The sequence below is a fragment of the Sminthopsis crassicaudata genome, chromosome 1, assembly GCF_048593235.1.
Source record: "Sminthopsis crassicaudata isolate SCR6 chromosome 1, ASM4859323v1, whole genome shotgun sequence".
Lineage (NCBI taxonomy): Eukaryota > Metazoa > Chordata > Mammalia > Dasyuromorphia > Dasyuridae > Sminthopsis > Sminthopsis crassicaudata.
Window position 1 is genome coordinate 188,616,748 of NC_133617.1, and position 13,995 is coordinate 188,630,742.

Genomic DNA, 13,995 nt, shown 5'->3' on the forward strand with positions numbered 1-13,995 from the left:
TCATGCATAGCAAAGACTGACTTTCCAATGACAATAATAAACTTCATTTACCAATTTAGCTTTTTGGGTTTGTAAATTCCTTTACAAAAGACCTCTGCACTGCCAGAAGGGGTTCCCCCAACTTCCTGCCCTATGCCAAAACCTAGGGGAATCTAGAGGAATCAAACCTCTTCATTTGGTTCCCTGAACCCCAAACCTGCCACTAACCTCTTCATTTAATTCCCTGACCAACAGGGAAAATTTCCTTTATTTCCATTATTTAAAGGGTTTTTAAGAGTTGTATTTTTTGTATAAAATCTATTTCTTTTAAGTATAGTTGACAACTGAACATATTTTGTTACAGATAATTCATTTTTAATAAACTGTTCTCTAAAGGTAATTTGGTATTAATTACCTAGCATTTTAAAATATCCCATTCTATATCTTTTGTTATTTATTACATTTTCAGTTGAATAAAATTTTTTTAAACCATTTCATTTGTGTAATGTTGAACTTAGGGATAAATAGCACCTATTTACAGTAAGTACTGGTAGCTATATATTTATGTATAAGATTATGTTCTTAAAGTCTCTCCTCTTTCTATAAGAGGAATTAGCAGAAAGAAAGCAGAAAAAGGCCATATAAGTATGTATATAGGTCTTGAACATGTTATAATATGTCCTAAAAATTGAGTTCAGGATTTTACACATAAAACTGCATTGATGATTATAAAGAAGATAGATAGAATCAATGGTATGTAATAATCAAAATTCTCTGAAGTTTCAAGTGAACTATGAGTTCCTAATTGATATTTTTTGTATATTTCTATTATTAGTAGGATTAAAATCACAAGGCTTGAATAGGTTTTTACTACATGACCTAATTATTGGAAAAAACAAATTTAGGAGGGTATTCTAAATTGTAGAATTTAGTAGAATTATCTAGAACTTTGCAAGTGTCTTGGATCCAGAGGAAAAAAAAATTCTACTAGAAAGAAACTGATACAAAATTGCTTTGAGAATGAGACCTATTCTAAAATGTCCAAGGGAAGATTTTTCCAGGAATCAGATGTATATTCAAGAGAAATTGAAAGTATTGAATACTGATGATAATTATTATATTGCTTTCATCTTTGTTTCATTTTATGTCTACTAAGTTTTCTTGGTAACTACTGATATGTAAATCTCACCCCTAAAATTAGTATATGGCTTGATTGATACATATTGAACCTATTTAACAAGATTTGTCTCCTTGGGGAATACATGAGATTATAACCCTGTGTATCTGATTTTATTCAACTTTATAACATTGATGGAAACATGGGATTATGATTTGTGGGCTATGATGTGGAGAATGATTATGCCTGATTTCAAGTTTTTAAATCCTGACAGCAAGTAAGTGCTACTCTTTAGAAAATAAAATATTCTCCAAATAATTCCCAAATATATGTTATTTTACTTTACAGACACTCTCTGTGTATATGTCCAGAAATATGTGTGTATGTGAGTATAATTATAGGATTCATTTGATTTGAGAAAATTTTTTCTTTGTCTTTTGGTTTTATTTATTGATAGATGCTTGAACTCATTTATTAGATTTGGAAGAAAGGTTTCCTTTTGTTAATGTTTTCATTTTTGATATATATATGTGCACATTCAAGATTTTTGAGTTTTCATCTTCTTGAGATTTTTGGTAATTTTAGCCTTTTCACTCCCACCACTCTCCTTATTTTCCCCTATTGTTTGGCTTCTGACATCCTTTGATGGTGGTTTCCTTCAGGGCTAAATCTAAGAATCTTAGCCTCCTCCTACAATGAGCAATTAATTCACTATTCACTAGCATAGATCTCTGCCTCAAGTGATTTTGTGGGGGCAGGAAAAGAACAGGTCCCAACTGAATGCTGAGCTCTTTCCCTCAGGCTTAGTGGTATACACAGAGTTCTGTTCTGGTGTCTTGTTCTACTTCCTCTATTCCTTAGCTCTTTGACCTAGCACTGGTAGTTCAGTGTTGCTGCACTGGTGCTATGAAGTTAATTTTTGTATTTTGACTTTTCAATTCTTTGGAAGAAGAATGTGATGTGACATTGAATTCTGCCCCTTTTCCTCTCTTTCTCCACTGAACCTTCTGAAATCATTTGTAGCACAGAAGTTTGCCACTATTTTTACAGTAGAATAAAGAAACCAAGTAGTTACATACAATGATTTATTTCGCAGTGTATGCTATTGCAGAAACAAACCAGAATCTTTTAAAAGTTGTACCATCATTTACTTCATGATATGAATGAATGACAAAGCACTGATGAAGTGTTTATTATGTGCAAAAGCACACACAAAACAAAGGAAAATTATTCAACAGAATGTGAGGAGAACATGGAAATACTTGTGAAGGTATAATTTATGTCCGGCACAGCAGAATTATTGGACAAAATAAAAAAGTGGAACCAACAATAGCACTTCTCACCAAAGAGAAAAAAAGAGAGAACAATAGAACTGGAATGCAAATACACAGAAGTGAAGGAAAATCTAGAAGAAGAAAGGTTTTAAGAGTACTTATAGAAAATAAACTTTACATACAAAATATACAAAATTTGAAGACAGGATATGGGAACAATGTAAGCATCATAGGTCTCCCACAAGAATATGATGGTATTCCAAATACCAGTGCAAGAAATAATAGAGAATTGCCCAGAACTTCTGAACACTTTAAATGAAATACCGATTGAAAGAATTCATAGATTACCTCCAGGAAACAAAACAAAACAAAATAAAACACAAAGTCACACACTACAAGATACATGATTAATTTTAACAATTCAATTCAGAAACAAGTTTTGTAAGCAATCAAGAAAATTGATGCTGGTTGTGGTCCCTTTATGACTAATCCTTTCAGATTGATTTATTCCTTTCTGATTCCCAACCCCTCATAGCTGAAGAAACTAGGACTTTTGATTCACAAATCCTGGTCAAAAGTACCCCTTTGAATTCCAATGGGAGATATGTGGGCTCTCCCAGCCCCCATCGGATCTGAGCCAACTTAGGCTGTCCCAGTTCCCATTCTAATGATCTGCTCAGGTTTCCCAACCCCCACCTAACAAATTCTAGCCCAGTGAGGAACCAACCTGGGACTGCAACCATAGGCCCCTTTAGCTAAATCTCTCCTTATAAAAGAGCCAAGCTGGAGTTCTCTCTTTGCAGAGGGTAAAAACATGTCAACTCTCTGCCCACTGGAACTTCTGGTTCTGGTGTCCTCCTCTCTTGACCTAACACCTCTTACTAACTAGACTTTAACCTTACTTCCAAACCCCATAATAAACCTCTTTTGTCAATCTGGGTCTGTAAATTCCTTTACAGGGGATTGATTCTGCACCGCTACTAGGTCTCATTTAACTCTATCCTTGCGCCAAATCCAAAGGGGTTGCAGGGGAGCTCTATTTGACTCCCTGTATCCCGAACCTGCCATTTAGACTTCAATTAACCCTAATTTCATTTAGTTTCCCCTTATCTAGACCTCATCAAAAATGACCTTCAAATATGAAGGAAAAAAAATTCAAATAACACTACAAAGTACTCTGCACTCACCAGAAAACTCAGGAGAGAATGGAACAATGAAACTCAGGATACAGCCCACCTACCTAGAAAATCTAAGTTTAATCATAAATGAAGAAAGATGAGCATTTAGTAATAAAAGAGACACTTGAAACATTCATAGAAAGAAGTAAAACTTTCTTAACATGAAAAAATGGGAATAGAAAGAAAAAAAGAGTATTGCACTTAGTTCACTCTTAAGATATTAATTTTAGGCAGCATCTCGTACCATTAAATTTGAGCCATGTTGATTGCCATCTAATTTATCCAGCAGCCATATATTTTATAGGAGATTTAGACTCAGAACTGAAAATAATTTATAGGGTGAGGTAGCATTTACTTTATTAATGAAATATCTTTCTGAAATATATATTTTCCTAAATTCTGAAAAACACTCCTCCTAACAAATACTTCTAAACTTTGTCCTTCTAAGCTCCATTAAAATTCTAGTCATGAGAGACTTATTACTGAATACAATGTGTCCATGAGGTGGCAAGATATATTAAAACTAAATTTAAAGGCATAAAAATGGGAAGAAAACAAAGCATTGCACAGCAAAAAACAAATGATCTACATAACAGATCAAAGAGAAATATTTGATGATCACTGACTCATCTGATTGCCATGAAAAACAAGAACAACAAAGAATCTGGATATCATATTTCAAAAAACTCTTAAAAGAAAACTTCCCAGATCAGAATCTTAGAAGAAGGCAAAGTAAAAATAGAAAGAAACCTACAAATAAAAACTCCCAAGCACATCATATCTAAAATCCTGCTCTTCCAGGTCAAAGAAAAAATGCTGCAAGTAGCCAGAAAGAAAGAGCCATAGTCAGAATCACACACAATTTAGTAATAATAATATAACTAATATTTAATATAGTGTACTAAGCACTTCACAATTATTTCATTTGATCCTCAAAACAATCTTTCAAGGTAGAAGCTATTATTATCCACATTTCATATTTGAGGAAATTGAGATAAACAAGGGTTAAGTGACTTGCCAGCATCATACAGTTAGTATCTGAGGCTGGATTTGATTTCAGGTCCTTCTGATGCTACGCCCAGCATTGTACCCACTGTGTCACCTCCCTCATCACTCAATTATAGTAATAGTTATTTTTGTTCATTTCAGTCATGTCTGGCTCTTCTTGACCTTTTCTTGGCAAAGAAATGTCTCCAGCTCATTCTACAAATGAAAACAAAGTTAAGTCACTTGCCCAGTCACACAACTGGGATCAGATTTTTTTGGACTCAGGAAGATGAGTCTTCCTACTTTAGGCTCAGTACTATCTACTTTGCCACTTACCTGCCTAATTATAGTGGTGGTTCCACTATAAAGAAAAGGAGAATCTGGAAAATGATACTCCTGAAGGCAAAGGATATGGGCTTAGAATCAAGAATAATTTATCCCCAAAAAACTGAGGATAATGTTATAGGGGAAAAAATGAAATTTTAGTGAAATAGAGAACTTCCAAGCATTCAGGGTTTTTATTTGTTTGTTTTGCAAAGCAATTGGAGTTAAGTGACTTGCCCAGGGTCACATAGCTAATAAATGTGAAGTGTCTAAGATAAGATTTGAATTCAAGTTCTTCTGACTTCAGAGTCAGTACTCTATCTATTGCACCATCTAACTGCCCCCCAAACATTCATATTGAAAAAACCAGTGCTGTGTAAAAACTTTGAAGTAGAAACAAAGGAATGAAGAGAAACATTAAAAGGAGTGAACAATGATAAATGACTGAACAGAAAAGTTGCTTACATTACATGATACATATGTCCCTCTGATCCCTATCACATAAAAGGAGTCTAATTTGACAAAAGTGGGGAGTTGTTCTGTTATTTTTTTGATAATCTTAATAAAGAAAAAAAAAGGAAAAAAATGATACACTGGAGGGATTGAGAAGAGAGAAATAGTGAAGAAGGAAAAGGCAAATTAGGAAAAAGTTATTGCACATACTGAAGGAGAGGACAGGAAGAAATACAGAGGAGGAATTAGAGGTACAGTAAATTAAGAAAGGCATTAATCCTAAAGGAAATAAATTCTAAGGATGTACAAATACTTATAACTCTTTTTCAAGTGATAAAGAATGGAAATCTGAGAGAAAAATTTCTAAGTATATATCTAAGTTAGAAATTTATTTTATATTATTGTTCTATAAGAAATAATGACTAGGCTGATTTCAAAAAAGCCAGGAAAGACTTAACTTGAACTGATGCTAAGTGAAATGAATAGACTCAAAAGAACATTGTACGGAGTAATAACAAGATAATGTGATGATCACTTGTGATGGAGTTGGCTCTTTTCAATAGTGATGTGACTCAAAGAAATTCCAATAGACTTGTGATGGAAAGAGCCATCCCCATCCAAAAAGAGAACTATGGAGACTGACTTTGTATCAAAGCATAATGTTTTCATGTTTTATTGTTGTTGTTTATTTGACTGTTTTTTTTTCCTTTTACTGATCTGAATTTTCTTGTGCAGTATGATGAATATGGAAATATGTTTAGAAGAATGGCACAAGTTTAACCTATATTGGATTGCTTGCTGTTTAGAGAAGGAGGTAGGGAGAACAATTTGGAACACAAGGTTTTGCAAAGGCAAAAGTTGAAACTATCTTTTCATGTATTTGGAAAAATAAAAAAGCTATTATAATTTATTTTAATTGACTACCTATGTGTAATAGATTTTGTTTTTCTTGTGTTTTCAATGACTGAGATTTTTTCAAAAGGTTGGGGTGGGAGAGTAAAAAGTTATAATTTGGCTGATTTAAATGAAACATAAATATAATACATATTACACACATATATATACATTGTAGGCATAAATGTAAATCTACATTTGTATCTACATATATAAATGCTTTGTGTATATTTATATATAATATTCACAAAGAAAATTCATATTTATATATACATTAAGAAAATGTTTCCTCTGTATGTATGCATGCATATTATATGGATACACACACATGCATTTGTATGCATACATAGACACACACACACATACACACATACACACACACACCCATACACACACAAAATTTGGAACTCTGATGAAACTAATGATGAACTATAATTTCTTAGGACTCATGAGGAAACATGTTGCCCACATCTGACAGATGATAAATTTAAACTGTAGATCAAGACAGTTTTTTTAAAGACATGGCCAATAACAATATTGTTTTAACTATACATGTTTGTAACTAGGATTTTGTCTTTCTTACTTTCCCAATATGGTAGGGAAGGGGAGAGTAGAAAGGAGAGAGAGATGAATGATCTTTGTTTGGAAATATTATAAAATTTAATTTTTAAAAAATTACTTTTTATTCCGTGTTCAAGGTGCTCAAGGATGACATATATATAGGTCTTAAGAAGTGAATGCTTCCTACCTGCAGTGGTCCCCAGCAACAACAATGCATAACATAGACTTGAATCCATAATCTTTCTGTGCTGTATGGACAATTGTTTCTTAGTCTTCTGACTCCTGACCTTGGGAGAGTACACAGTAGCTGGTTTCCTTTAATGATGTTTAATATAACTTTGGCCCCAAACAACTGTAAAGACAAAGAGACAAGAAAGAAACAGAAGAGTAATTGAATGGAAAAGCAAGGTAAATTGTCTCTCTGCTACTTAACTTTGCAAAAATACCAATTTAAATATGGTACAGTAGGAGAAACATTGTACTTAATTAAAAGACCTCATTCTGAGCTTTGTTCATCATTTAACATCTTGTTACTGTGATCAAGGAATTTCAGAGCAGGCATGAGCCTACAATCCTTTCACTCTAATCCTATTTGTGCTATAGAGAGACATATATACAGAATATTTATAGCAATTTTTTGTGATAACAAAAAAAATTGGAAATAGAGTTTATGACTATCAATTGAGAAATTAGGGAAAAAATGGCACATGTGCTATAATAAATAACAAATGTTCTATAACAAACAATCAGCAGGATGATTTCAGAGAGGCCTGGAGAACTTACATGAAATGATGCTAAGTGAAGTGAGTAGAGCCAGGAGAACATTGTACACAATAACACAAAGATTATATGATGATCAACTCTGATGGACGTGGCTCTTTTCAACAATGAGGTGATTTAGGCCAATTCTAATAGACTTGTGATAGAGAGAGCCATCAGCATCCAGAAAGAGAATTATGGGGGCAGAATGTAAATTACAACATAGCATTTTCATCTTTTTTGTTGTTGCTTGCTTTTTTTCTCATTTTTTCCTTTTTGATCTGATTTTTCTTGTGCAGCATGATAAATGTTGAAAATTGTTTAGAAGAATTGCACATACTTAACTTATTTTGAATTACTTGTTGTCTAGGTGAGAAAATGGGGGAAAGAAAGAGAAAAATTTGGAACTCAAAGTTTTGCAAGGGGGAACATTGAAAACTATCTTTGTATATATTTTGAAAATAAACAACTATTATTAAAATGTTTTAAAAACAAAATAACAAATGTGATAAATACAAAGAAACATGCAAAGACTTACATGAAGTAATGCAGAGTGAAATAAAAAGAGTCAAAAATAATATACACAATCCATATAAAATATAGATGTTGGGAAATATATTTATTGTTTTAAGATTTTGCTACTGAAAACCTGTTACCTATAAAACTCAGAGCCATACTTAAATTTGGAAACAAAATTTTCTAGCCTGTTTAAAATCTTATAAATGGAGAGTTTAATGGACTGTTGTTAGAAACATAAAAAACACCTTCAAATTAGTCTGTAAGAATAACTAGTTGATGTTAAGGACAAACATTTATTAGCCAGAATTCAACAAAATCTTTTGCATAATTGGTAGATAGGATTTTTTTTTAAATTACTAAGTAAGTACAGCTAATTATGTACTTCTTCTATTTGGAGCTATTATATTTTTGAGTTTCTTTTCTCTTCCACTTGCCAAACCAAGAATTAAAATAAAATGAATTTAGAATCATATATTTAATATAATTTATAATTATGTAAATATATATATTGGGAGTTCATATGCAAAGGTTTATCCTTTTTCAAAAAAAAAAATAAAGTCTAAAGACTATTTTTTCCAGACCTAGAATAGTTTGAGTAAAGGAAACAAAGTTGGAAAACTTGAGACGTCTCCATAGTGTGATATTTAATTTGAGACTATATGTGATGATAGCCTCTTGGATATATATAGGTATCTACTCTTGATGACATAAAAAAAATAACACAGCTTTGAAGAGATCATAATTCAGTCTCTAAGCAGACCGTTTTCATAGGAAGATCTGGTCTCTTCACTACCACAGATTGCATCTCTAATAGACATCCTATCAAACCATTCTTTTCTTAATATGTATTGGTTTTTACAGCTCAATAACATTCACATACTATAATCCATTTAGTCATTCTCCAGTAAATAGGTTATCTATTTTGTTCCCAATTCTTTGCTACTATAAAAAGTGCGACTCAATCTTGATTCCAGTTTCAGCACTCAATTCACTGTACCACCTGCCAAAGCAGACTAAGTCCATTAAGCAATTATCTGACTATCATTAAAAAAGGCTAATCTTTATCTCAAAAACTGCCATAAAACACAATGACTCCTTTGCATTTTGGGGGGTGGAATGGGGCATTTTGTCCCTCATCTTACTAACAGAGTTGTTTGCATAATACAATCCAATTGTTAGGGTCATCTAAACCAGGTGATCATGTACCAAAACTATAAATAACAGAATCTTGAGGTTGGGAAAGTACCATCGGAATCATCTAGGTGAATAAATGCCTACAACATAATCCCTTCACAACATGTTCCCCAAGTCTATCAATTATAGTTTCAACTATAGCTTATGAAGACAAAGGGTCATCCAACTTCTGTTTGAAGATTCCTAGGGACATTTGATTTTTGTAAGTTCTGATCACTAGGAAGTTTGGTTTGACATCAAGTTTAAATGCCAATTGCTGACTTTTAGTCGCTTCTCCTAGTTCTGCCCTGTTTTGCCAAGCAGGTTAAATCTAATCCATGTTCCATATGATACCCCCTAAGATACCAGAAGTTAGCTATCACTGCCTTGCCTCCCAACTTCTCAGAGCCAAATATTTCCAGTTAGCTCCTTCAACCAATTCTTTTAAGGCAGTCTTCAGTCCCCTCATCATCCTGACTACCTCGTCTGGGATTCACTCCAGATTTTCAATGTCTTTCTAAAATATAGAACTCACAAATTAATGTAATAACAGCCTAGGTGTGGTTTGACTACAACAAAGTACATTGTGTTCTGGACACACTGCCACTCTTAATTAATGCTGCTGGGATCACATTTAACTTTCTTAGTTTTTATGTCATGCTGTTGACTTATAGTGAATTTACAATCCACTAAAATTCCCAGACCTTTTTCAGACAAACTATTGTCTAATCACACCTCCCTCATTCTGTATTTAAGGAGTTGATTTTTTTAATACAAAGTAGGCCTTCATATTTATGCATATTAAATTTCATCTTTTAACTTTCAGTTTATTATTTTACCCTACTGAGGTTTCTTTGAATCTTGACTCTGTCAACCTCCCCCACTTTGAATAGAGAATAAATCTGATTAATATATTTGACAAACATGCTTATCATCTAAGTCATTTAAAATAGTAATAGCAAAGAGGCAAGCACAGGTCCTTAAGACATACCACTTATTTCAAGTTGACAGTGATCTGTCGATGTGATTTAGGGCTACATTAAGAAGGGCATGAATAGCTTCCAGATACAGGAACGTGAGAGTCCCACTATGCTCTTCCTTCATCAGACTTCATCTGGAGTACTCTGTTCAGTCCGGACACCACAATTTAAGAAAAATATTGATAAGCTGCGGTGTGCCAAGAGGAACATAACCAGAATGATGAAGGGCTTTGATTCCATGATATTTAAGCATATGTTGAAGGTCCTGGGCCTATTTAGTACAAGACAGCTGTTATTGCAAGAAGAGATTAGATAGGTTGTGTTTGGTATCTGTTTAATGGTAGCCATTTCTAGAGTGAGGGGAAGAGTGAAGGAAAAAAATGTACGTGAAATAACTTTTGAAAAGACTCCTTTTTGGGAATGCCTGCCATCTGGGGGGGGGGGGGGGTGGAGGGAAGGAGGGGAAAAACTCGGAACAGAAGGGAGTATAAGGGATAATGTTGTTAAAAAAAATTACCTATGCATATGTACTGTCAAGGAAAATGTTATAATTATAAAAATTAATAAAAAACAAAACAAAACAAAAAAGAAAAATGGGGAATAGATAAAATATTTAAAAAAAGAAAAAAGAAAAGACTTCTTTTACAAACTTAATAGCAAAAAACCTCAGAAACATATTTAGGTAGCATTTCAAGGAAGAGAAAGCATTTTCTGTCCCTCATCTGGCTTCCTCAGAAGAGGATGGAGTAATAAAAAAATGGTCTCCACCTCCAGAAAGAGAACTGATAAATTCTGAGGACAGATTGAAGCATACTTTTCAAAGTTTATTTAGTTTTCTTGTTTGTATGTGTGTTTTCTTCTACAACATGGCTAATATGGAAATATGTTTTACATGAAAAGTGCATCAAATTGCTGACCTCAAGAACTAGGCTAGGGCTGGAGGAAGGCAGAGAATTTGGAATTCAGAATTTTAAAAAATGAACAGTAAAAAATTTTATTATAACTGAGAAGTATTTAACTAAACAAAATATATGTGTGTGTGTATATATATATATATATATACACACAAACACATGTATGTATTTGTGTGTGTATATATATATACACACAAACACATGTATGTATTTGTGTGTGTATATATGTACATACAAATTAAAGGATGGAGGACAAGACAATATCCAGTGACCTCATGTTATCCTGGTTCCTAGAACACCCTCAGTCTCAAACCGAACCCCAACTCTTCCTGTTAATTTTTTTTTTTTTTTTTTTTTTGGTAACTGAGGCAATTGGGGTTAAGTGACTTGCCCAGGGTCACACAGCTAGGCAGTGTTAAGTGTCTGAGATCACATTTGAACTCAGGTCCTCCTGACTTCAGGGCTGGTGCTCTATCCACTTCGACCTGTCCTGTTGAATTCTTATAAATTACTGCAAGAACCAGTTTAAATGCTACCCCCTCAATTAAGCTTTATTGATTCTTCCATTCACAAGTGATCATCCCTTCTTAGGAACATTGTTTGCTAACCTTTTATGCAATTCTCAAATTCTACTTTTTAAATAACTTATTTCTCTGTCCTATACCCCAATTCTCCTAATCAGTAAAATAAAAAGATTGTATTAGAGTGTCCCTTCCAACTCTAAATCAATGGTCCTAAATAATTGAAAGGAATGTTGATTTCATCAATGTTTATATTTCTTCTTAAAGATGCAGGTCCCTACCTACCCATGCTATACATTTTTAGATAGTTCTTTTCTGTGCTTTCCTATAACAGAGAAAGCTAAGTGACTCAGTGCACTGGACCTGGGATTAGGAAGATGAGTTCAAATCCTACTTCAGACACTTAGTTGTATGACTTTGGGCAAGACACTTAACCTCTGTCTGCTTTACTTTCCTGAACTGTAAAATGGGGACAGTACATACTTCATAGAGTTATTGTGAGGATCAAACAAGTTAATTGTTCAGTCATTTCAGCTGTGCTCTACTCTTTATGACCCAATTTGGGGGTTTTCTTGGCAAACACACTGAAAAGGCAAACAGGGTTAAGTGACATGTCCAGGATCACACAGAAATAAGTGTCTGGGGCCATATCTGAACCCAGAAAGATGAGTCTTTGTGACTCCAAGCCTAGAACTTCATTGAATGCACCACTTAGGTATCTATTCAATTGCTAATAATATTATTATTCCTTGCTTCATAATGACAGGTTAACAGATTTGTACAAAGTCAAATAATTAATTATTGGAAGAGAATCTGAAAAAAAAATGAAGGATAAACCATTTTGTCAAGTCTAAGGGAAAAACAACAAATGTACACAACCACTGCAACAAGATAAACAAAAAGATTACTGAAAGGAAGGCTGAACTCTTAAGTAGCTGAAAAATCAACAATGGTTTTAGTAAATATATAATTAAACATGCCTTTCTCCTCTAAGAAGGGGTGGGAGATGGCAAGGGAGAAAGAACCAACTAAGGCTGAGTGTTGTATACTTTATCAGATATGATTGTCTCTCAGTTGGGTTTTTCCCCCCCTAAATTTTATTTTTAACAAGGGAGAATTCGATTGGGACAGTCATTTCTAGAAATGACTGATGGAAAATCAGAAGATATAAATAAAACTTTAAAAAAAACTTAATTGAAATAGTAAATAAAAATAAAAACAAAAAAAAAAAAAAAGCATATTAAGTACTGGATTGTAAGCTGATTTATAAAAAAACTGCTATCATTTTAAGACTGAGATGAACAATTTGACTTTTTGACCCTAAATTTAAAACTGCACAAGGACTAAAAAAGTTGTCATTAGGATTAGATTTTCCAACTTTTGTTCATATGACCCAAGTCAGTAATCTCATTTTATTTCTGGGTTTTCAATGGGTCCCATTTCATATGGACAGAATTTCCATGCTATTCTGAAAGTCAATTATTTTTCAGAGCCAGTTGACAGCTTTCATCTCAGTTGGGGACAAAAGCATGAAACAAAATCTCTTCTTTGGCATCCAGAATCCTGTGTTTTTTCCTTGCTGTTTCCTAACCACCTTGGGTTTTGGAAGGTTCTAGCCAGAACTATCCAGCAGAGTCCCAGGCAAGTGACTACCTCTTGGGAAAAAATATATGACTCACATTTCTCTCTGTCTTTGTCTCTTTCTCTGCATTTCTACACAATTTTTTCCTTCTTTGATAGTCATTGCCATTCAGTGTCACTAGCAAACAGAGGTCATAAGAACAGAAAATAAACTAAGATTACTCCAGGGCACTTGGTCCAAAGCCACAAAAAGCAAATGACGGTTGTGCAGATTTTGTTTTTCCAGTTGTAGAAACCAATATTGGTTTAGGAATGCACAGTGACAGAGTCCTCAAAAAGGGTGGAAATCAAATGCTTGACAATGTCATTGTTGCCTGGCCTGAAAAAAAAAAACAGTGAAAGGCTTTTTATTTAAGGAAAAGCATTCAACCTTAAAGCAAATGAATACTGTATATCTTTAGTGAAGGGCTATCTACTTGCTGAATTCTGGTCATAGTTCTTTCTTAGTATGTGCATTCTCTGGTACATGTCCAACCCAAAGACTGCACTTTGAAGTCAGAAATATGGGTTGGGCCTTCTTTTCAGGAATTAGTATCTTTCATAAACTCAGAAAGGAGTCAAAAAGAAAAACAAAAAAGGATAAAGAAGATTCTTAGACTACTCCCCAAGTCTAGAATCCTTTTATCTTCTCTCCAACTACACTTTTTAAAACCTATCCTTCAGGATTTGCCTAAACAGAACCAAGAGACAAAGCACAAAGTGACAATAATGCAAAAGAAAA

General features: G+C 33.6%; 1 protein-coding gene across 5 annotated transcripts in view; it reads right to left on the reverse strand.

Annotated features, from left to right (window-relative positions):
- The window catches only part of KIAA0319 (KIAA0319 ortholog), a 122,195-nt gene that overhangs the window by 87,558 nt on the left and 20,642 nt on the right, over positions 1-13,995 (reverse strand). For 3 of the 5 annotated variants that reach the window (XM_074272771.1, XM_074272780.1, XM_074272753.1), the window contains exon 2: positions 6,955-7,119. In XM_074272771.1, the coding sequence (XP_074128872.1) occupies positions 6,955-7,003 (49 nt within the window). In that variant the 5' untranslated portion in view covers positions 7,004-7,119. Of the gene's footprint in view, positions 1-6,954; positions 7,120-13,312; positions 13,584-13,995 lie in introns of those variants that run through there. The other 2 variants (XM_074272762.1, XM_074272788.1) reach the window with 2 other exon arrangements.